This window comes from Notolabrus celidotus, chromosome 11 (genome assembly GCF_009762535.1).
Source record: "Notolabrus celidotus isolate fNotCel1 chromosome 11, fNotCel1.pri, whole genome shotgun sequence".
Taxonomy (NCBI): domain Eukaryota; kingdom Metazoa; phylum Chordata; class Actinopteri; order Labriformes; family Labridae; genus Notolabrus; species Notolabrus celidotus.
Window position 1 is genome coordinate 32263214 of NC_048282.1, and position 25397 is coordinate 32288610.

At 39.1% G+C, this 25397-nt stretch overlaps 1 protein-coding gene across 2 annotated transcripts in view; it reads left to right on the plus strand.

The window, feature by feature from the left end:
- The window catches only part of LOC117821927 (arf-GAP with coiled-coil, ANK repeat and PH domain-containing protein 3-like), a 105164-nt gene that overhangs the window by 76472 nt on the left and 3295 nt on the right, over positions 1-25397 (plus strand). Inside the window, exons 10-24 of one of the 2 annotated variants that reach the window (XM_034696484.1) lie at positions 973-984; positions 8190-8302; positions 10208-10259; positions 10655-10755; positions 12188-12299; positions 12441-12649; positions 14441-14510; positions 15434-15528; positions 15633-15850; positions 16599-16688; positions 16879-16977; positions 17085-17311; positions 19742-19851; positions 20131-20241; positions 20331-20392. In XM_034696484.1, coding sequence (XP_034552375.1) covers positions 973-984; positions 8190-8302; positions 10208-10259; positions 10655-10755; positions 12188-12299; positions 12441-12649; positions 14441-14510; positions 15434-15528; positions 15633-15850; positions 16599-16688; positions 16879-16977; positions 17085-17311; positions 19742-19851; positions 20131-20241; positions 20331-20392 — 1681 coding nt within the window. The remainder of the gene's footprint in view (positions 1-972; positions 985-8189; positions 8303-10207; positions 10260-10654; positions 10756-12187; positions 12300-12440; positions 12650-14440; positions 14511-15433; positions 15529-15632; positions 15851-16598; positions 16689-16878; positions 16978-17084; positions 17312-19741; positions 19852-20130; positions 20242-20330; positions 20393-25397) is intronic. The other variant, XM_034696485.1, reaches the window with a different exon arrangement.

The window sequence follows — 25397 nt, forward strand, 5'->3', positions numbered from 1 at the left end:
AAAGGACAAAATAAGCAAGATCACTTAGTCCACAGGGGGGCGCCAAAGTCAACACAAACAGAAAGATCCTCACAGGAGCTTTAATAATAATAATAATCATAGTCATAATCACAAAACAGAGAAAAACATAAAATTTCACTGATTATTTACAGCAAGAAACAATGTGAACATAATTAGTCTAACGAGAAAAATATCATACACAAACCTATACACACATGTATATTTATGCACACATAAGCACATGTACATGTACACATGTTAAATAAATAAATACAATATAATACAAATTTTAACTTTCTGATTATATGTCTTTTCCAAGGTTGCAAATGTGGGCATGTATAATATTCTCAATACTGACTTCTGTTTGTATCCATCACTTCCTGTTCCTATTTTAACACGTTTGCATTGTGACACATTTCATCATCTCCATGAATAGACCGTGTATCTTCTTGTGCTGCCTCAGTAATGGAGTCCATAAATGTAGGGTGCCCTCCCTCTCTGGCATCTTGTTGTTATTGAATAATTCAGAAAGCCCTCTTTTTCAGCGGGGCCAGTGTCTGGCTCCTCTGTACCCTAGGATCAGTGACCATCTGTCAGACCGCTCCGGTCAGCGCTCTCCCTCCAGGCGCTGTGGTCTGTGCTCTTCATAGAGGGCCTGGGTCACATGTGGGGCTAGTTATTGATCTGTTTTGCCAGAGCTGTTAGACACTAAGCTTCATGCGGGACACAAAATGTAGCAGATCAACACGGTCAGGAGTTAAAGCTACATCAAATTACAGCAGGATGTAGATTTTAGTGCAGCTACAGGTGGAGGTGGGTGGTGTTTTTAATGCTGAAGTGTGATTTGCAGGAGGACTATAGTAACAGGATCATCTGAGGTGCACTGATTGTCATGATCATGATTATCCCTAACGACGCATTTTCTTCCTCTTCTTGTTCCTACATGTTCCCAATGCCACCATCTCCTCTCAGACGCTCCTGCAGGTGAGTTTTCCTCTATTTGTTTTCCCTTTCTGAAGCTTCATCTCAAAGTGAAAAACAGCATGTTTGGTTGAGTGTGCAGGGAGTCTGCAGCTCAGTGTTATCTCACCACATCAACAACCCCCTTTGAAGTTTTTTTCACGCTGTAGCCAGACTCCAGAAGCCTTGAGGGCGAGCTGAAGTGCATCCTGAATCATTTATACAAAACAATTAGAAACACTGAACTTGGTTTGAAAGGGCTGCATAAAAAAAACATCTGTTACATCACTTTTTTTCAACAAGGTAATTGGAGTGTCCTAGATTTAGCAAACTGTGCAGTTGTCGACTGTTAAAGATGTTTTTCCTGCAACAAATGAGTCGATTTGCTCGTCTACTTTTGCATCTCTGATTGTTTTTTCTCACTCTGCATGTGAAATCTTCCAGAATCTAAAATCTAAAATGATATCTGAGCTTTACTCATGCACAAAGCAGCAGGATGTGATTGTGTTTTGCATTCCTCCTTCTCTCTCTCCCCCTTGCTTTAAGAACACTATGGCCTACTTTGTCACAGAGATTCTTCCTCCCTTGTTTCTTTTCTTCCTCACCGCATCGAGCATGTGCAATAAGCCTTGTGTAAACTTACACAGGGCAAAAAGGGGGGAGCCTTTACTCAGTACAAGTGATAAAACCAGGAGAGCAGAAAGCGAGTTAAAGTGCTCCAAACGGACGGACTGTCACTATAACCGGCCAAACACACCGCGCAAAGAGAGAGCATCTAAATGCCAGAGACATCCATTTTTAACCGCAGGTTTAATGGAGAAGTCCTGTCCGATGGCTGCCGGCTCCTCCTGCTGGTCTATAACTCAACGTTTGCATCATGAATGCAGTGCTGCATGCTGTCTCTGTGCGTCACTGCGGTTATTTTTACTCCAGAATCATGCTGTAGTGAAAAAAACGAGCTGATGTTATTGTTTTATGATCCTTTTTATTCACAACACAAATCAGAAAAATCAGAACAACATACACAAAGAGACAGAAGGCTCACACAGGACATACTGAGATGTGCTTGTAAACGTATATTTAACGGTCATATAAAAAATTGCTTTCAGTTTCTCATTGAGGAGTTTGGCTGTAAGATATTCACAGTTTAGATTCATAGTCTCTAACAGCTCAATGCATTTATGAAATGACTCATTTTGTGCAACAAACAGTCCAAAACTCAAATTTTTTCTTGTAAGCTGTTAAAAAAAAAAAGGAGCTAAAGATTAAATTCTTCACGTTTTGGAAACTAGATTTGTTTTCTTGAAATTGAAATATTTGCAGTTTGTTTTTGCCAGCACCTTAATGCAGCATTATGCAGCTTTGCAGCTCAATTAAATCAAGTTTTGGAGCTGAAACACATATTTACGGATTAATATTCCACACATCTCAAACCAACTCAACTTTGTTTATAGTGCACCATTCATACATTCAAGCATGCAGCACAAAGTGCTTCATGAAAAAACAGAGAGACAGAAAGTAACATAAATGGGTAAAATAATAAAAGATATAATCATAAAAAATACTTAAAAATACAATAAAATCAATACAGTAAAATTAGTTTAAAAAAGCAAGTGTAGAAAGAAAGTTTAAAAATGTGTTGAAGTTAAAAGGATCAGATAAATTCAAGAAATAGATAGACAACTAAATAAATTAGATAAGTTCATGTTAAGAAAAAAGAAATAGTAATATTAATGATAATGATAATGATAATAATAATAATAATAATAATAGTATTAATAATACTACTAATAATAATAATAATAATAGTAATAACAATAATAATAGTAATAACAATAATAATAATAATAATAATAGTAATAGTAATAACAATAATAATAGTAGTAATAATAATAATAATAATAATGATGATAATAATAATAATAATAATAATAGTAATAATAATAATAATAATAATAATAGTAATAACAATAATAATAATACTAATAATAATAATAGTAATAGTAATAACAATAATAATAGTAGTAATAATAATAATGATAATAATAATAATACTAATAACAATAATACTACTAATAATAATAATAATAATAATAATAATAGTAATAATAATAATAGTAATAATAGTAATAATAATAATAATAATAATAATAATAATAATGCAGTCCAGGGCTAAAAATAAAATACTCCAAATTAAAAGCCAGATTAAAAAAGCAATTTTTCTAGTTACTTTTAATAAACACCCAGAGAGCTCGCCATCCAATTAGAAATCAGTTAAAGGTAAACAGATCAGATAAATAAAATAAATAAATAGATACATTTTGTTAGAGCAATAATAATTTTAAAAAACACCCAGAGAGCTTGCCATCATCATGTCCTGGGGCGTAGAGTTCCTCAGTTTAGGTGCATAAAAACAGATACATGAGGAACATTAAGAAGGGAAGCATTTGAGGACCTGGCTTGTTGCTTCTAATTTTTGCAGCTTCTTTCCCTCAAAATGTCTCTGGACATGCCATTAAAGAAGCCAAAGTTGTTAAAGTGTTTCCCTCCTTCAGGAGAGAAAAACATGTGCAACACAAATATAGCTCTTCACACATTCCCTCTTTGACACATTAGCTCTCCTCTCTGGGCTTCCGTTACATGATTTCATTAGTCGAAGGCCGAAGGCTGACATATCACAGCACACTTTGTTTCTCTGTTCGAGGGGCCAGCTCCTCATCCCTGACGCCTCTTTTGCACTCCAGCACAGCTCATGAGAGGAGCCAGGAAAGGTGTTTTTTGTGCAGCTGAGACAAATAATAAAGTGTTTTTTATTGTTCTGCTGTCAGGAACTTGAGCAGCTCTAAGAGCCGTTAATGAATCTCATTTTGTAATTGAAGCATTAACGTGAGCCTGTCTGATCACCTGATTGGTTGTTTTGTTGCGGCGTGTTCCTTCTGGTTATCACAATGAGACGACTACAGGAGAAAATGCAACTTTAGTTTTCACTCATGGCCAGTTTTCATGATGGGGTGTTGTTTAAAAGGACTTGAGCTGCCAGGCTTGTGTATCTGGGATGCAGGTGACCCGGTCTGCTGAGGATTATTGAAGCAGATGTCAGTCAGGTACGTGCGTCTGCGTACGTAATGGAGAAAAGGATGAAGGTGTAAAGCTGTTCTTTCACAAAGAAGTTATTATGAGACAGAAAAACAAACAGCAGACTGAGGAATCAGTGCGACCAACTGGACAACATTTGGTGTCAGATCTCTGCAGCAGAACTTTACGTCTGACCTACAGTACGTACAGAAGCAGAATCATCAGCAGCAGGTGGGTGAGGCATCGTGACGCGTTGTCTCTTCACCCTCCTGTGTTTCTCTCTGCAGAAACAATTTACTTATTTGCAAGGGAACATTTTGAAGTCTCTGTTTCTCAGCTTGTTCAATAATTCACTCATGTTCAGTTTCTCTCTGAGTGACGTTGCATCATTAAAAATAGATGATCTTTGTTGTGGGCTGCTTGAGAGATTGCAGAGTACCACCCTGTGCTCCTCTTGTTCAGAGCTGACTCTCCTGTTTGTGATGTTGCATTCAGAAAAGCAAGATTTACCAGCTGAAGGTAAGATGCATCAACTTAAAACGGATGATATAGTTGCATTGCAGTTGTGAGCAGAGCTTTCTGTGTGTGTGCACGGTTAATAAAGCCCAGAGTGATGTCTGTGAGGTGATCTGGGCACCCTGCCAGATATGTTCCTCCTGGGTCAACAGTGGACTTGAAACTCCCACCTTCTCCAGGGAGGAGGGGAGCGGTGTGTTTAGGGAGTTGTAAAAACTCAAACAGACTCAGTCACTGGAGTGTCACAGCAGCCCCGCTTGTCTCCGGGTCAGGAGCTGCTACAGTACTGTGTCAGTGTAGTCCTGTATTCTTCCACGGGAACCCTGCCGGGGGAGACTTTGGCAGCTGTATGGTAATTAGTGCTAATCCGGAGGCTCACAGGGCAGCAGGCAGCAGGCAGGTGGCACACATGTCAGTGTAGTGGAATTACACAGAGTACTACTGCAGTGAAACAGTGTGTTTGTGTGCACCGTGAGGGAGAGAGGATGTCTCTGCTCTGAGGGATCTGAAGGATCTGGACTTGAGGAGTGGATTTTGTTCATTTTTTGAAGGTTTCTTGTTTTTTTTAATGTTGCTGGAACGAACTAAACGTTTGAAAATGAAGATCCTTTGCCGCTGGGACCACAGCTTGGTGGGTTGATTTGCATTGCATGGATATTTATTACTGTAGTGCATATTCTCATGTCATTAACATAATACTCAGCTTGCTCCTATCGTCTGTAACATTTAAGAGTTTCTTCAGGTCGGTTTTAAGAAAGCTGCTTTTCTCTCCAAACCGCTCTCCCTTCCTCTCTCTCCTTCTGTACACCTTCTTCACCTTCACTCTTCTCCATCGTCCTCATTTAACATCTCAAAGATTCAATACTTGAGGTCCCAGGTGTATCTCTACATGACGTATGTGTGTGACGACATGTGACACCAAGTGTTCCCTGATTCACACTGCGGGATAGTTTCATTATGAATTTGAGTTACGAGAGTAAAAATAGAGAGCTTCATGCATATTTTAGAATACCGTCTCAGTACTTTGTGCCGTTTGGACCCTTTACTTCACATTTCTGTGAGTTATTGATTCTCCTTTACTTGTTTTTCTTCAAATCTCTAAAGATATTTACAGATTAGCTTTGAAGTTTGTCCCTTTAATGCCTCCTTAAGGAGCTTATTTTGTCCTGCGGTTGCGTTGCAGTGCCCCTCCAGTCTTTTATAGCTCTGAAAAATCAATGTTTTATGGTCCTCTTCATTTTTATACCCTGGTTCCTGAAAGGAATTTTTGTCTCACGCTAAAGACCTTTTTTATTATTGATGTGCTTTCAAGTGGCACGTGTTTTTGAGGGTTGATTGCTTGTTGGAAACTATTTTATGACTTTTTTTTTAACAGTTATATTTTCTTTTTTTACAGCTTGACACAGTTTCTACATTACTTACCATCTATATAAAGAAAAAATAAATATATATATTTTTTATTATTATAATTTATATAAATATATATATTTCATATATATTTTTTTATTTTATGACCATTTTTATGATGTTGTTGATCCCAAGAAGGGCAATTCATTTATAGCTTACCATACAACAACCATGCAACATTTAAAATCTACAACACATCCATCATATATACATGCTACAAGTCACAAGTCAAGCACAGGGTCTGTACATGGGACTAGAGCAGGCATGTCCAAAGTACGGCCCAGGGGCCAATTGCGGCCCGAGGTCCATTTATTTATGGCCCCAAGCTTTCATCTTAAATTGTGTTATTCATAGCAAAGAAATGAATAACCTTCTGAATCATCTGTGCATTTGCAGTTTCATTCAAGCACACAAACAAATCTAAAGTCAAACCAGAAATGTCTCAAAAAGCTTCATTTGGACTGCCTGTCTAAAGCCAAAGCACTGGGAATTCTTCAAGACGGCAATAAAGAAGAAACACAAGAACTCTTAAAGCTGACAGGTTTTCAAATTAATGTTTTTATCATGATGTGAAAATGTTATTGATGAACACTAAAAGTTCAGAAGACACAAAAGAGGACACAAGACAAGATCAAAATTATGAAATTGTACAGAAAAGGGAAAATTTGGTGGATAAAAAATGTTCAGAACTCAGGAAAATAATTATTTAGTTCTTCAAATGTTGTCTGCTGGTCAGAAAAGTCTTAAAAACAACATGAAAAAGAAGTGTGATGAAATCCAGATCGTGATCCTGCCATAGGAAAATAATGATACAATATTTTTTCCCACATTGCCCGACCCTAAGAAGAAGATAAAGTTTGCTAATCTTTACATGGCACTTCCTCGTTACTGTTTTATTGAGAAACCATTTAAAATAACTGTTATTAAATAGATATTTCATATATTACTTTTAGGATTCCTAAGTCTCAGTAGGAGTCACTGGCCCTGAGGTATTCTGACAACATCATATGTGACCCTCTTTGAAAAAAGTTTGGACACCCCTGGACTAGAGGGTCTGTGGAGGACAGCAATAAGTTAATGTAATAGATAAATAACAGTAAGATTTGACAACGATTTAAAGACAATACAATCTCTTGTCATACCAATGTTATTTAAAATGACTAAAAAGACTGACATCTGAGTTTTAAAGCCTGATTGCAGACGGGATACAAGATTTTGAATACCGATTAGTTCTCCTCACGGGTGCAGGTGATAAATCTGCAGCCTGATAAAGCCTGTGCATGAAAGTTGTTGCAGCTTGAATCCAACTATATCTCATGAGTAATCTTAAGTTAGAAGTGCGACACTTTGAGAGCCGTCTGTCGTTGTATTATTCAAACATGCAGTAAGTAGTTAATGTTGTGCTAAGAGCTGCTGCTGTGCTCTCATTATGAAACCAAGATCCAGTTTTGGGTTGCTGCAGCATTAACTGTATATTCTTCTTCACTTCTCTTTCTATGTCTGATGCATCTCTGGGTTTTAAGCAACCTGAACGACTCTGCAGGGCCGGCCTGGTCTGTTCTCAGAGCAGCATGCATGCAATGTTTAAATTAAATCTGGATAAGTAAATGTTCTGTCCCTGCAGAATATTACATTTCCTCTAAAGTTGAGCTTATTAGGACAAACTGAATTACTCTGACCTTCTTTGCCTCCAAACACTGAACACTGAAGATTATACATGTGCTTCTTAAAATCCCTCGACGTGGGAGAGACTCGGCCCTAAGAGCCAAACACCAAACTAACACTTTCTGTAAGCTGGCTTTGAAGTGTTCGGTGTTGTATCCTAAGTCATGAAAAGCTCAGAGGCTAATTTCACATGAATCATACTTGGCTGTTATGTAATGGTTTGCGTCACACTCACATCTGTTGAGTTATGAAATGTCCCTGTGTGCCACACAGTCTGATGGCATGCAACTCCTATACATCCATGGACCAACATGTGACTGTTTCTACATGATTGCACTGTAAACACGCATGCTGTATAATCATTCAGTAGGCTGATGGACTGTATGTACAGCACAGTGCAGTGCTCTAGTTTCCAGGAACATCACACATGCATCCTCTCCGCTACAGACAACAAGGCGAGCGTTATTTCTCCTGTTTGATGATGAAAGCTTTAGTGTTTCTGCTGAACCCCCGTGTTACAGCCTGCGTTCATGTTGGTGATCTTGTGTCTTCTTGTTCTTTTTTAGGACTTTTCATATGACGACTCTAAGGTGGAGTTCAACGTAGACGCTCCTAATGGTGTGGTGATGGAGGGCTACTTGTTCAAGAGGGCCAGCAATGCCTTTAAGACCTGGAACAGGTAATTAAGATGGCATTAAAAAAAAAACTGTAATTACTCTAATATAGCACATCAGCCAATTTGATTTATTTATAGCACTTACCATACCTCTTTATTTGTTTATGTGCTGTTTGTTGTTTATTAAATGTTCTTCAGTCCTGTGTTTCTACCTCATGTCAGTGTTTTATTTTGCATGCATCTTTGTGTTCATACTACAAGATGCTAAAGAGACAGGAGCATGCATGTATTCTGCAAACACATATATCTAGCCGTCGTAGTTTGGCTTATAATTTGGCTCTTAATTTGTGGCAAAAATGCTCTCCTCCTGCAGAAATAACAAGGCCAAATCTGAATACAGAGGACTGATCCAAATAGTCCTAGATCCAGGACAAGCTGAGAATATCAATTTCCTGATTTTCATGTTGATCAAACATCTATAAGTACTTGTTGAAGAAAAGGAAAAAACAAAAAGGTCTCATAACTCATGAACTTACCTGGAAAACCTCGTGATATCGAGTCTTCTTCGGTATCCAAGTATTCCAGTGACAGTTGTCTGCACATCACAAACGAAAACTGCTCATAGCTTATTCCGCATGGTTGTAAATTTGCTAGCACTAAAACTGTTTACAAATGTAGGCCTACAACTGGACTAGAATACTGGAGTTGTAGCTCACTCATAGACTCCATGACACCATGATTGATACATCCTGAAATGAAACAGACTGGAATGCATTTGTCTCCTCTGTCTCATAACTAAACGCAGAGAGAAATGTGTCAAACTTTCAAAGTTTTGCTGTCTGAGGATATTATCACTTTTAGTGCATGGTGCAATTGAACGTCCAAATATCTATATAGAAGATTTAGGAAAAAAAGACAGGTCTCAGCACTCCAAAACTTGCCTTGAAAACACCTCATTTTAAGAGTTACTCTGACTCTGAGCATTCTGCAACAGCTGTCTGTACATCACTGAGTGAGTAATAATCAAGAGCAGATCATAGCTAATTCTGCATGCTTTAAATTGAGCCATTGCTGAAATATAAACATATACAAGCCTAAACATGGGGCTCTAGTTGTAGCTCACTCACTGATTCCATAACATCACTTTACATCCAGAAACAAAAAGGGGGTCAAGTCGAGGGAGGGGTCAATCTGTCTCAGTTTCATCTTCGAGGGTCCAAAGTGTCAGACTCTGAAAGCCTCTGCTATACATTAATAATACACTTCTATAAAATATATATAAAATTGGAGATAGATATATACATATATAAAGTGGGAGATGAATATTTAATGGTGAGATACCCTGTGAAAATATAGTACAGGGAAAAAAAGGGTCAAATTTTACAACATTACCTCAAAAAGTACAAGAAGAAAGTCGTTATCTAATTGTATCTTGAAGGATGTCACAGTTTTTGAAGTCTGGATCTAGTCTTTTAAGTATGTTTTGATATGTGTTGGGGAATATGGCAGATATACGAGGAGAGGCAGATGTATTTGTAGAGCAGATTTCATACACTGAGGCAGTTCAGCGTGCTTTACAGAGTGGAAAACAGAGACATGGACTTAAGATTAAAAACCTATTTAAAGGAAGTAAAATCTAAAAAGTGAAAAGTTCACTAAGTTAATGAAAATACAGTTTGATTTGATTTACTTTAATGTGTTTAAAGTCTTAAATGAATGATATTGTATGCTGTTTTTAAGCGCCTCGCTCACTGACAGGGTCTCCTTTGGTCTCATGTGGGTCTGATTTAGTGTTGCCTAAAGCAAAAACCATTTCAGTCAATACTTTTATCTTTTGTGATCTGTGCTTTCCGCAGTGTTGACCCTGTAGCACCAGATGGAAATTCATCTGATCTCCTTTTTTATACTTCTCCTCCCTCCCTCCCTCCCTCCCTCCCTCTCTCCTTCTCTCCCTCTCTCTCTCTGTAGACGGTGGTTCTCCATACAGAACAGTCAGCTGGTCTATCAGAAGAAGCTCAAGGCAAGTTCACACACTGTATATTCAGCTATCAGCCTCCCAGAGGTAAAGTGGGCTCTGAGAGGTTAAGTGCACTTTAACAGGGGGGTACGATGGATCTTTTTTAATGTTATGGTGATCTTCACTGACATCCTTCACCACTCACTCACTGACTTAACATTTGTGAGTGAGGAGATCTCTGCTGGTATCTGAGTGCTCGATCAGGGGCCGACTCTGGTTTCCAGGTCATTTTCATTCCCCTGCATGGCATCAGTGTGCGTAAATATCTAATGTTCAGCTGCTCAGAGGCTTCCAGGATGAAATGTCTTATCAAAGAGGAACAGCTGTGTGGTATTTGTGTTGTGTCGGGGATTGCTGATAACAAGCAGAGAAATGAGAAGTTGTTTGTGTGTCTGCAGGATTCTCTGACGGTGGTGGTGGAGGACCTGCGGCTGTGCTCAGTTAAACCGTGTGAGGACATCGAGAGGAGGTTCTGTTTTGAGGTCGTCTCTCCCTTCAAGTAAGACTTAACTCGGGGATGGATTAGCGTGTGAAAAATTCTCCACATGATGAGTTATAATATTTTGGGTTATTCCCTCACTTTTCATGTGGCGACATCATCCGGCCTGAATTCTAATTTTATCAGTACTTGTGTTTATGAACAAAAATCTGCAAAACTAAAGACATTAACACCAGACTTAGCTTTCCTTTGTGTTTAGCTTGAGCTAGAAAATGTTTTCATGCTTGATTAAAACCGTTTATGATTTTAAAACAACAAAAAAAAAAAAGATTATTTGCATTTCCCTGTCATCGTGTTAAGCTAATAGACTTTTAGATCAGGGGTTCTCAAACTTTTTGGGGCCAGGGACCCCTTACAGGTGAGAACATTTTCCAAGGACCCCTCATAATTGCAACATAGATTAAGCACATGCTTACTCCCATTCTCACTCTTAGATGCCCTTGGAACTATTTGAATTGTTAAACTTAGCACTATAAAGCAAATTTTAGCTAGCAAAAAAACAACTCAAATAGATGGAGAATTTTGGATTCTGATTGTTAGCATTAACTTTGTGATTATGTTAGCATGCTAACTTACCTAATAACATTATCGAAACTGACAGCTAATGTGGTCAATTAGAAAACATTGTAAAAACTACATAGCCATGGTGGTTTAGCTAGCAGAAAACAAGCTAGTGGTTCATAATGGTAGTGCTTACTCTGGGTTAGCTTTGCTTTTTGTTTATCACCAATTATTACCTAATTTTAGAAAAATATGTATATACACTATATATATATTGTAAACATTGCACAGTAGTGTGGTCGTTCTTAGCATGTTAGCATGCTAACTTTTGTATTATGCAAAAAAATATCTTTGTTGTTTACTAAATTGGAACTTCTTTGGGGGGAAATTTACAAATGATATTTGAATTCTATGTTTTAAAAATGGTTCATAAAACATGTTTTTGTTTTCCACAGTTAAAAATCTAACTTTTTCCTATTTGGATTTTATGTTTTTTGGGTGATTTTAGGTCTAGTGTGTTAATACTTGGTGTCAAAATGGAAATATAACTGCATAGTCACACTTGTGGGGTTGTGCTGAAAACAATGACACCAAACAAGGCAAGGTTACACTTTTTTAAGGGGAAATATAAATCAAAATGAGTCAAAAACAGCCAATTATACCCTAGACCCCATAGGGTTTGTACAGCTCTCACACTTTTCTTATATTATCTCATGTATTACTTTACTCTGTTATTGCAGCTCTTATCTTGGTAAGGCTTTAAAAGTAAAGTGTTATAGGAATTCATGGTTGTAATAATTTTAGTGGTATGATATTTTTGCTAACAGAAGATAACAATCCTTTTTGCATATATTGTTAGTTTAAATGTTGCTCCATCAAATGAAAATCCTCACAGCGGATTGGTCCTTTAATCTGTGTGACTGTTTCACAGGAGCTGCATGCTTCAGGCTGACTCTGAGAAACTAAGACAGGCATGGATTCAGGCAGTTCAAGCTAGCATTGCTTCAGCCTACAGAGAGAGCCCTGACACATACTACATAGAGGTGAGTTACAAGTACTACTTTTATGTATTTGTACTTTAAGCCTTACATAAAGAATGCACCTGCAAAACATTAAAACAAGCTTTGAATTCGAGGAGTTCATGACCTTAATTCTAATACCTTCTTGTGTTTGTTTGTGTTCAGCATCTGGACCGAACAGCCTCTCCGTCCACTAGTAGTATCGATTCAGCCAGTGAGCCCCGGGAGCGCAGCGTCCGAGGAGAGACCATCCTGCAGAGGATCCAGTGTTTGCCCGGGAACGAGCAGTGCTGTGACTGCGGGCAGGCCGACCCTCGCTGGGCATCCATCAACCTGGGCATCCTGCTGTGCATCGAGTGCTCGGGCATCCACAGGTAGAGTACAGATCAATGTTTCTACCTTTTATATAAGTCAAACACTGCACCTGAGAATTTTAAAGTCGTATTACAAGTTATCCTGCACAGGTGGAAACGATTGAACTTAGCTTAACTAGGTTTAATGATTTATTCCTCTAAGGGGGGGATTTTCTTGTTTGAAGAGGAGCAACCTACTTAAGAGGATAAATACCGTCCTGATGGATCCTCTGCTCTGGGATGTTTATATACCTCCAGTTTTAGCGTGTTATTATTATTTACTTCAGCCATGCTCTTAGCTAGATATTACATTTTCACAGTTTGAATCAGCCGTGCTGTGCAGCACGCAGATCCAGAATCAATTGAGTTTAAGCAACCTCTGAAGCATCTTTGACTGTTAACTTCTTCTCACATAAATGCAGATGAATATCCTTATTTGCCAAAAACAGCAAACCGTATCATCTCTTTTTGAAGCTAGTTGAAACACAAAGTTGAAAACTAGAGATCATTTGTTCTTTTTGGCCGTCTTATCACCGTACACATCAATTAGAAGCTCTGCTGCAGCAAAAACAACAAACACTGCAATCTTTTCAGACGTTTTTCTCACACTTTAAACCAAAGATAGTGAAAGATAAGGTTAGAAATCGGCCACCTGCTCCCTGAAGTGTTGCTTTATGTGGTAGACAGACAGAGAGAGGATGAAACATGTACAACCCTTCTCCAGCAGAAGAGTCTTACGTCAGTTCTCTCAGGTCAAACTCCGGTCATACATCATTGCAGAAAAGGAAGCACAAACATTGAAGTTGAGATTAAAAAGTGTGTTCAAACGATCCGTTGTATAAGATGTGTGAACTTCCACCACCACTGCCCTGTGCTGTGTCCGGCACTGGCACTGGAGACCTTAGTTTCCGCCAGTTTCCTTTGACTTCCACCTCACTTTGTCCTGTGAAAGGCCGGGCACGTCGTCCCCACACACCGCTGAGGGGATTAAAGCACCGTGTGCTGCTTATTGGATCAGGCTTTGATTGAGAGTTTCATTGAGGGAGGTGAAGGGAGAAGAGAAAGGCGGCTGCAGAGTTGCGACACACACGCCGAATGAGCCATTGAAGGGTTTAATTGAAAAGTGGATATGATGTAATGCTGATGAATGAAGGTAGCATGCTGCAGATAAACACATCCTCTCATCATCAGACCTGAGCTGCATGGTAATGTCCTCTTATATCACCAAATGAAGGGAGATTTCAGGCTCCTGGAAAAATCCCTTTTTGACTGTTTTTGAAGTTGCAATTATATCTGCTTATGTAATCCTAAACACCAACCTCACAGTGTGTGTGTGTGTGTGTGTGTGTGTGTGTGTGTGTGTGTGTGTGTGTGTGTGTGTGTGTGTGTGTGTGTGTGTGTGTGTGTGTGTGTGTGTGTGTGTGTGTGTGTGTGTGTGTGTGTGTGTCCACCTGTTGAATATTCATGCCCTCTTTTTGGGCTCGGTCTCCCTCAGTGAGATCATACGTGGCCGCTCGGTACAAAGCAGGGGAGAAACACAGTATCACTGTTGCTGGGACACCAGACCGCTTCATTTAGGAACTCTGTGATTTGCATGACATTAGGAGCAGCCTCTCTCATTTCCCTCTCCTGATTTTAGGTCACTTACAGGCAGCTTCTCAGACCAAATACAACAACCAGTGTATGATTCATTTGAAAAACTGCTTTGTGTCCACTTTTAAGAATGTGATGGACTCTGGTTTTGTTGTGTTTGCTAGTTGTTAGTTTTTAGACGCCATGTTTTAAAACTGAATCTATTTTCTTTTGTTGCAGGAGTCTCGGGGTTCACTGTTCCAAAGTCCGCTCACTCACACTGGACTCATGGGAACCAGAATTATTAAAGGTACAGTCTGTCTCAGCATGTTGAGGCTTTAAACAGCTGTTCATGCATCAAAGAGGATTTCATTGGGGCACCAAAACCAGGAATCAAAGATAACTAAGCTCAACTCAGAGGAAAAAATGACAAAAAAAAAAAAAAAGGATTCATACAAAATTAAAGAAGTCATGCTTGAAGTAATTGATGCATAATATCCTGGAAAATCTTGCCATATTTATTTTTATTTTATTTTATTTTATGTAATATTTTATGATTCATTCGATGTTTTCAGACCAAACAGTTCTGGAAACTTTTTGAAAAGTATCTATCCTTTAGGGAGTTCTCTGAAACTACTCACCATGGGGGCTTTCTTTCTCTCTACTTCACTCTAAGTCCCTCTCATTCTGGGAGATTACCTACACTGTAGCAGGAGCTAAAAGTGTTCCTCTAAAAGGGGTTCCAGGAACTAAATTGCTAGTTAATTGCTCCTATACTGTGGAATCACGACAGTTCCCAGAACTATTAACAAGTTCCTGCAGTCCAAAAACGCCTCTCAGATTGTCTGCACCATGTTATATCAAGGCAGACTTTGAGAACTTAGTTTTTTGGTGCTTTTACATGCAGTCAGAGTCTTGCAGCTCTTGCTTCTTCAACAAATGTTGTTTTCATGTTAACAGGTGAGCTTTAGAGGAGCTGATAAGTGATCAGAGGACAGAGCAAGGCCAGCTATAATTCCCTGTTTGTAGTCTTTATGCTAAGCTAAGCTAAGCTACACCAAGCATCTTATGGCTTTAGCTTTACAGATATTACATTAATATAATCTTTTCACTAAAATCTAGACATACATGTAAATGACCATTTTCCTGATATGTTGATTGTTGAACTCTTTCTTTGAATCCACTCTAAGAGTGTTGAATGTTGCTGTAATGTCTGTTGTGTTTGTTTTGTAGTTAATGTGCGAGCTTGGAAACAGTGTCATCAACCACATCTACGAAGGCTCCTACCAGGAACAAGGTCTGAAGAAACCACTACCGACCAGTTCAAGGTAAGAGTTCATAAACAACACCCTGACTGTGTGATCATGATCTAATATGTGATTTTAATGTTTGACTCTGCAGCTCTTAAAGTCTGTAAATTGTTCCCTCACAGGCAGGAGAAGGAGGCTTGGATTAAGGCGAAGTACGTAGAGAAGAAATATCTGAAGAAACTCGGCTCGACGGAGATCCTCATCAACGGGGAGAGGAAGTCAGAGCGGAGGTGGAGCGTGAAGAAGTGCCGGAGACACAACAGTGCCACGACTGTTCCTAAAACACGACGGAGATACCGACAAGATCCTGGGAGCATCTCCCCCTCCACGCTCTCCGCAGGTACTCTCACTGCTCTCTCTGTTTTGGACTTTGTTGTGATGTAGGTCATCCCATTCTGTTCCAGGCTGCCCTCAACTTTTAGCCTCTTCAGTCCCAGTTTGTGCCTCTGAGGTTTTAATAATGGATGCACAGCCCTGAGCATGTTTCCATTTTTGAGAAACCCAAAGGGGGAAACAGAGTGCAGAGACTGAGCCAGAGATAACAGACTGTACTCCTCGCTTAGTTTGTGCAACGTGAGATAAACTTTACAACGAAATTACTACTTCAAATCATATAAATCAGAGTTTCTTCATCTTTCAAAAGGGCTGAAAGTGACAGACACAGACTGATATTCATGAAAATCAAGAGTTATTGTAGTTTGTTTGCTGCTTTTGCTTACTTGAAATGACTGTGAGCAGCTGGAAAAGCAGCAAAGGCTTCAGCAAGCACCTCACACTTGAGCTTTGTACCACAAGTTTTATTAGAGGGGGTTGTTGCTATAAATCTGTTGCTATTAGAGTGAAATATTTCATGTTTTCTAACCAAATAATCTGTAAATATTTGGATAACCTTCACAAAAGAGCAACAGAAGGCATTATTTTTCTCTCAGATGGCAACAAAAGCCTGTAAAATTATGAAACTTCCTCAAACCTGAGTGGTAGAAACAGGAGCTAAGTCTATATAATTGTCTAGTAAATATACTCTTTGCTCTTTTACAGCAAAGAATGGATGTTATCAGCTGTTGATTCCCCCTTTCTTTCCCTCACAGCTGCTGCTAAGTTCAGACGTGACTCCCTGTTCTGTCCCGACGAGCTGGACTCGCTCTTCTCCTACTTTGACACTGGATCAGGGCCTCGAAGTGAGTGACTCACTATTTGATCTGCTCCTTGAAAAAAAAGCCTTTAACTGTAGCTTCCCAGGTTTAGGTCAGATGCTTCAGCATGCTCTGTGTGTTTCTGTACAAGTGTCTGCTTTGTTTGCATGAGCTAAAGTGATGAGCCAGAAAAGAGACAGCGGTAACTAATGTGTCCTTGTTCTGGCGTCTCCCGGTCCGGCAGGTCTGAGCAGTGACAGCGGGTTGGGAGGCAGCACAGACGGGAGCACAGACATCCTGGTGTTTGGCTCGGTGGTGGACAGCGTCACGGAGGGTGAGTCATAGATAGGGTATTAACTTAGAGGAAAAGTAAGTACAGTAATAATGTACTTTGTGTAGAAGTTGTTTCACGAGTCTTCCTCCTCGCCTCTTCTTCCTCAGAGTGCGAGGTGTCAGAGGACTCGAGCGGTGAAGCTGAGCTGGAGGCAGAACCAGAAACGTCAGACCCGGAGGACATAAGAGACCTTCACCCCGGAGTGCTGCTCTACAAAGCCTCCAAAGCCCGAAACCTTCCCATCATGGCCGAAGCACTCGCCCACGGGGCTGATGTCAATTCGGTTAACGATGAGGACGAAGGAAAAACGCCCCTCATACAGGCGGTGATCGGGGTGAGTCACTGGGAATGAGGAGCGTCTGGAACATGCCTTAAATTTGAATCATATTTGGACATGTCAGTAAAGTTTTAGTCATAGAAAGAAAGGCTTAAAGGTCTTAAGTTGTCATGTTTTGTGGGTCGAGAGGAGCTATGCAAACTTTATATGAAGAACTGTGATGATGTCATCTCAAACCGATCCCTAGAGAGTTTAGATTTTAACGGAAATCATGTGTTACAGGTCAGGAGCAAACATAGATCTTGTTGGTATTTCATGGTATTGCATTATGGGAAATGTAGGATCCTGGGTTTCTATATCTTTGTATCTACTACAGCAGGGGTTCCCAAACTTTTCAGCCCGCGACCCCCAAAATATGGATGCCAAAGACTTGGAACCCTCGCTGTCTCAAAGTGATTAAATGTGGCTTCATTTAGCTGGTCTGCAGAAAATGACCCTACCTATATGAGCATGTGTCTGTGTTTCCTGTGCTGTTATGAATTAACCTGCTGCTACTGATGCTTTTGATAATTAACTGCTCACTATCCTTAAACTTAGGAGTCATCTGGCAACAAAGAAAGGCAGAAAACTCATTACATTTTCTATTTTCAAGGTTTTATTTCAAGTTTAGCATCTATTTTTGTTGATATTTTACCTTAATGGGTAAAATGTACTTTTTTTTTTTAGATAGCTTTAAAAAAAACTTTCTGGAATACATCTCATGACCCCCCATTTGTGTCTCACGAACCCCCAGGGGGTCCCGACCCACATTTAGGGGAACCCCTGGTCTGAAGGAGCTTTGCAAACTTTATATGAATAACTGTGATGATGTCATAGTGATGTCATCAGGGTTATCTTAAATTAAATTCATCCGAAGAGAGTTTAGAGCTGTAAAGAAATCATATGTTGCAGGTCAGGAGCAAGCATAGATCTTGTAGGTATTTCATGGTATTGCATTATGGGAAATGTAGGATCCTGGGTTTCTATATCTTTGTATCTACTACAGCAGGGGTTCCCAAACTTTTCAGCCCGCGACCCCCAAAATATTGGTGCCAAAGACTTGGAACCCTTGCTGTCTCAAAGTGATTAAATGTGGCTTCATTTAGCTGGTCTGCAGAAAATGACCCTACCTATATGAGCATGTGTCTGTGTTTCCTGTGCTGTTATGAATTAACCTGCTGCTACTGATGCTTTTGATAATTAACTGTTCACTAACTCTAAACTTAGGGGTCATCTGGCAACAAAGAAAGGCAGAAAACTCGTAACATTTTACATTTTCAAGGTTTTATTTCAAGTTTAGCATCTATTTTTGTTGACATTTTACCTTAATGGGTAAAATGTACTTCTTTTTTTTAGATGTCTTTAAAAAAAAACTTTCTGGAAGACATCTCATGACCCCCCATTTGTGTCTCACGACCCCCCAGGGGGTCCCGACCCACATTTGGGGGAACCCCTGGTCTAGAGGAGCTTTGCAAACTTTATATGAATAACTGTGATGATGTCATAGTGATGTCATCAGGGTTATCTTAAATTATCCGAAGAGAGTTTAGAGCTGTAAAGAAATCATATGTTGCAGGTCAGGAGCAAGCATATATCTTGTAGGTATTTCATGGTATTGCATTATGGGAAATGTAGGATCCTGGGTTTCTATATCTTTGTATCTACTACAGCAGGGGTTCCCAAACTTTTCAGCCCGCGACCCCCAAAATATAGATGCCAAAGACTTGGAACCCTCGCTGTCTCAAAGTGATTAAATGTGGCTTCATTTAGCTGGTCTGCAGAAAATTAGCCTACCTATATGAGCATGTGTCTGTGTTTCCTGTGCTGTTATGAATTAATCTGCTGCTACTGATGCTTTTGATAATTAACTGTTCACTAACCCTAAACTTAGGGGTCATCTGGCAACAAAGAAAGGCAGAAAACTCGTAACATTTTACATTTTCAAGGTTTTATTTCAAGTTTAGCATCTATTTTTGTTGACATTTTACCTTAATGGGTAAAATGTACTTTTTTTTTTAGATAGCTTTAAAAAAAATAAAAAATTCTGGAAGACATCTCATGAGCCCCCATTTGTGTCTCACGACCCCCCAGGGGGTCCCGACCCACACTTGGGGGAACCCCTGGTCTAGAGGAGCTTTGCAAACTTTATATAAAGAACTGTGATGATGTCATAGTGATGTCATCAGGGTTATCTTAAATTAAATTCATCCGAAGAGAGTTTAAAGCTGAAAAGAAATCATATGTTGCAAGTCAGGAGCAAGCATATATCTTGTTGGTATTTTATGGTATTGCATTATGGGAAATGTAGGATCCTTGTTTTTTATAGCTTTGTATCTACTACAGGGTAAAAATCTAAATATTGTTTTAAATGTCTTTATACTCCCAAAATAAGTAGCAGTACTCGCTCATTCTTCCATCCTGCTAACCTGAGCTGTCTCTGTCCTTCAGGGTTCCTTGATCGCCTGTGAGTTCCTCCTGCAGAACGCTGCTGACGTCAACCAAAGAGACGCGAGAGGGAGGGGGCCGCTGCATCATGCCACATATCTGGGACACACGGGGTGAGTCATGAGTCATGAGAGAAGCTCTTGACTCCGGGCTGCATCTTAAACACGTGTAACCGCAGCTCATGTAGTTTCTCTTTGAGTAAAACGTGCTTTGTCAGAGTGATGCTCCAGTTTTATCCACCATTATGAATATTTCAGCTGTGACCGTGTCATGTCAGACATTTCCCTGTGGGTTTGAATGCTGCTCCAACATTTATGATTAATAGATTGATGTTGAGTGACTTGTAGAGGTATGATTGTTGTGATTAATGTCTTTTCCTCTTGTCTAATCAGGCAGGTGTGTTTATTCCTGAAAAGAGGAGCCACACAGAACGAAGAGGACGAGGACCGACAGGACCCTTTGAGTATAGCTGTACAACAAGCCAACGCAGACATCGTCACACTGTATGTCTAGTTCTTATTATCATAACGTTTTCTTACCTCCCTGCTTTCATTCATTTTAATCTCATATTAATCTTCCTTTGTTTCTTCAGGCTCCGTTTGGCGCGGATGAACGAGGAGATGCGAGAATCGGAGGGACCGTTCGGACAGCCAGGTCAATACCCAACCAGCAGCCCCACTGAGCAGCAGTATAAGAGATGCATTCAGGAGTTTATCTGTCTCACTATAGCAGAATACTAAGAGTCCAGTCAGGGTCAAATACAGTGCAGGGGGTGCCATTAGACATACAACGACAACGAGAAATATGTTGGGGAATTAGAGCTTCCTCCTCATATTTTTTTCACCACCAGACTCACTTCTTCTTCTTCTTCTTTGCATCAGATATATCAGAAAAAAACAAGTAGTTCCTCTCCTCAGCACAGTCTGCTGACTTCACACAGCAGCCAGCCAGCTCGTCGCTCAGGATCACACAGGAGCTCAGTGTTGACCTCCTTTAATGATGTCACATCTAACAGCTGCCAAAAAACAATTCCCACATGAGCTCAGTCTCTTCTGCACTTCAGTTCAAACACAGCAGAGTTAAGAAATCACTGCCAGGGACGGGTTAGGAACTCTTTTTTTAAAGATCATGCAGCAGCACTGTGGTAGAGCAAATCAGCAGACCAATGATAAAGTCATCAGCAGGGGATTCTGGGTAAAACTTATTCTGGGTTTTTATAGGAAACAGGGTGCTAAGAAACAAATATCTGCCACAGCTAATTCAAACCCATATGCTACATTTTTTTAACTGGGGAAAGTGACACTAAGCATCCCTTTGTTCTGGAGGTCACAGTCCCATTCATTCTTGCATTGTACAGCTCAGTTTAGCATGAAAGTAATCTGGTTGAATTATTATTATTAGAAAAAGAGGGAAAAATACTTGATAAAAAGTATGTAAATAAGATTTTATTTATGCAACACTTTTAAAACAAGTAGTTACAGATTTCTGCACAAACACAGGAATCAAATCAGAACAAGAACACATGCAAAAATAAGTCACTACATCAAACAGGGCTCTATAAGAACTACAAACACTTTCAAAAAGGACAAGTTAAAAGCATGAGTAGATTGAACTCAAATGGAAGTTACAGCTTTTTTTTTAAAGACTGCAGGCTATTAAAAAAGAAGCTTTTTAAGTATTGTGCTTGAATGGATTCATATACTGCTGTAAATGAAATATTTATTCATACATCTTGACTTAATTGGGCTAATTATTATGCAGGATTTTTGTAAAAATGAGAGGGATTCCTAGACAAGATGAGTTTGTACCACTAGTTGGACTTTTGCAGGTTGCAACAGCAGCAAAGGCTTATGGGTAGTGTAGTATTTAGAGCTGTTAGACATCAAAAAATGAAAACTAAACATAAATTGCATTAAAAGGGATCAAACTAACTTTTTTTGCATGAACTGATGCAAAAGCCTGGAGAGTCCTGTGTTTGAAACAGAGAAAAAAACACTTCCAGAACTACACAAAACCTTTAAAAATGATAAAAGTATGAGTACATTGAACCTCAAAATTGAAGTTACAGCTTTTTTTTAAGGCTGCAGGCTATTGAGAACGCAGATTTTGAAGTGTTGAGCTTTAATTGATCCATATGATGATATAAATCAAATATTTATTCAATCATTTTGATTTAATTGAGCTAATTATCATGCTGGATTTTGTAAACGTTAGCAGGAATCCTCCACAAGTTGAGTTTGTACCTCTAGTTGGACTTTTGCAAGTTGCAACAGCAGCAAAGGCTTATGGGTAGTGTAGTTTTTAGAGCTGCTGGACATAAAAAATTGCAAAATAAACAAACTGCATTAAAAGGGATCTAAACCTACTACTTTTGCATGAACTGATGCAAAAGCCTAGATAGTCCTGTGTTTGAAACAGAGGAAAAAAACACTTCTAGAACCTTAGGGCTTCCTCTTCGTGACTCAATCAAATATTTGTAGCATCATCCAGAATTTTCTCTGCAGGGTGATGCAGCCGATCTCTCTGCTGTCACACAGGGTTAACTTAGTCTGAGTAGATTGTGCTTTGTAGAGAATCAAAAGATGTGTTACTCAAGTGTGATAAAAGGCAGGTGGAGCTGTTTTATTTACATTGTGGTGGTCGTGACAGGAGCAGCGAGGCTGTGCTCCCTGTGACTGAGAGGAGACGATCATAGAAGAAGAATTATTTCTCTGTATCGACAAAGAAAGCTTTTATTTCTAATCAAAAGCGAAGTATGCACTTTTTCCTCCAACAGTGACATGATTTCTGTTCTGTGCTCATAAGTCATTGTAACTACATTCCTTTTTTATTTTAAACGGATTGAAATCCTTTTGTTTTTATTTATGAGGAAACGTCCAGAGCAATATTGCAATGACAATTTCAGCACAGAAGAACAGTATTTTTTCTATTAGTTTGACAGTGATGCAGATGGTATTTTTTTAAGCTGGATATATTTTGTTAGACTTTATTTTGCTGAGCACTCTCTCACACAGCAACAGTATTATATCCTCAGTAAGAGAAAGACAGACTCCACAGTTTCATAAATATGTCACCTCTTTGAAGACGGACATTTTTGATAAATCACACTAAGCTAAAACGTGTATTACTGTTTGTACAGTATTTGTAAGTTTGTTTATGGTAATGTATCACGATGATGTTTATAATGCATGGTCGGCTGTTGCTTTTGTTTACTTCTGTGCCCAGTGGATGTGACTATTTGACATTTATTATAAGTGAAAAAACATTGATGTCCTTATTATCTACTGCCAAATCATGTCAACAATGCATGGAACGACATTTATGACTTAAATGGATGCAAACAGGCTGAACACTCCTCTCACTGTCTTCCATTAGCCGGATGATGTTGATGCGAAAAGCTTGATGACAATGAACAATGCTGCTCGGCTGCTGCCAGAAGCGTGTTTATTGATCCCCCTTAATGCTCTGAATTATGTTCGGCCTCACGAGTACACTGTGTTCGACCCTTTGCTCGCTCTCAGTGATTGGCAGTGATCCAGAAAGTGCAGGACACGACTGTTAGTAGAAACACAGGGATAGACCTCTGTGTTTTTATCTGAGGCGTGATTAAAGTGGAGAAGAATATTTTCCCAAAGATGTCAGTCTTTGATGGACGCTGTGGACTGTTGGGGTGAAAGTAAACCAAAGACCACGGGCAGTTTTTTAGAGAGCTAGGAAGTGTGTTCACCAGTTTGTTTCTCATGAGGCTCATGATTCTAAAGGACTGTGTGAAAATCATCAAGTTTACAGGCTGAACCTTAGAGGAGGCTAGGTTCTCCTTGCAGAGTGCTTTTTCTTTAGGTTGGACCTTTTCCTTGACCTTGAAAAAATGCCCAAACTGCAAAACATCCTGATGTTTAAATTAAAATAAAGGCATGGAAAAGACAAGCTTGAGGGTTTTAGAAACTTAATAATATAGAGTATAAGGGCCTGTTTCCACTTGGCACTGCCAGCGCACACAACTTAAATTCCAGGGCGCTTGCTTCTCACCAGCTCGTACTGTTGCAAGGTTACCAAAGTTGTTTCACAGCAGTTCCATGCTGAAGAAACAGCTTTTAACTCATTTATTTTTTTGTACTTTTTTCACCAATAAGATTTGTAGTGAGTGATAAATTTGGCTGTGAAAATATAAATATATATTGAGGTGCTTTTTCAGAAAACGCAGCTTACAAATGTTCAAAGAAGAGCAGCAAATAGATCAGGAATTTTACTTTGTCCACAGGGGGCACCAAAATTGACACAAACAAAGTGTCTTACAGGAGCTTTAACATTGAGCTTCATTACAGAATTTATGTATTCGTATACAAAGATAATGTTCCACTTCCAAGTTTACAGGCTGAACCTTAGAGGAGGCTAGGTTTTCCTTACCAAGTGCTTTTTCTTTAGTTTGGACCTTTTCCTTGACCTTGAAAAAAAAATGCCCAAACTGCAGAACATCCTGATGTTTCAATTAAAAAAAAGGCAGGGAAAAAACAAATTTGAGGGTTTTAGAAACCGAAAAATATCGTGTATAAGGGCTTGTATGCACTTGGCACTGCCAGCGCACACAACTTAAATTCCAGGGTGCTTGCTTCTCCCCAGCACGTACTGTTGGAAGGTTACTAAAGTTTTTTCACACTGAAGAAACAGCTTTTAAAAAACATATTTTTTTTACTTTTTCCACCAATAACATTTGCATTGAATGATAAATTTGGCTGTGAAAATATAAATATATATTGAGGTGTTTTTTCAGAAAACGCAGCTTAAAAATGTTCAGGACAGGAGCAGTAAAGAGATCATCGGTATCACTCTGTCAACAGGGGGCGCCAAAATTGACACAAACAAAGTATCTTACAGGAGCTTTAACATGGAGCTTCATTACAAAAGAAGAGTTAATTTATTGGTTTACAAAGGTTATGATCTACCTCCTTAAACTGAATCACCAAATTTATTGTTGAAAGTCAAAACAAATTTATGAACACAACAGAATTATTTGAACACAAAATTCCAGTTTCATTACTTTTTAATGAAAGTGTCCAAAGAGCACTTTTTATGTCACATTTGAGCTCAAGTCCACAAACAGTCAAAGTAACTACACTGATATAATTTGATTTCAGAAAAAAATATTCTCTATTTTTTAACTTTTCTGTTCAGCAAAAGAAGAAAACCTTAACTCCTCCTCCTCCTTGATAATGTTCACACAGTCCCTTCTTGAGTTTGCAGAGTCTCCTGTGGGTCAGAACCCTTCAGCAGTACAATATTGACATTCTGACAGAAGGATCAGCTCACTCATCTCTTCCTTTCCCCTCTTTGCTCTTCAGTGATGCATTCACAGCACTTTGAAAACACTGAATCCAGCCTTTTCTTACTTTGTGCAGTACTTGGTGTGATAGCCGCGAGAGCTACGCACCAACCTTACCTACTAACAGGAAGCAGGTTCTTACTACATGAATGATGTCATCACTGATCAAACCATGATTAGCATCACGCCACTGAAGGATTACGTGTTGTACAGTACGGTGTGTGTCTGCTGTGTGTCAGTCAGTGGGTCATTCGATTGACTGTTGTGTAAATAAACTAAAAACTATTAACACTTTAACTGCTTGCTTCTAACATGCAATTTTTAACTTTCTCGTATTTT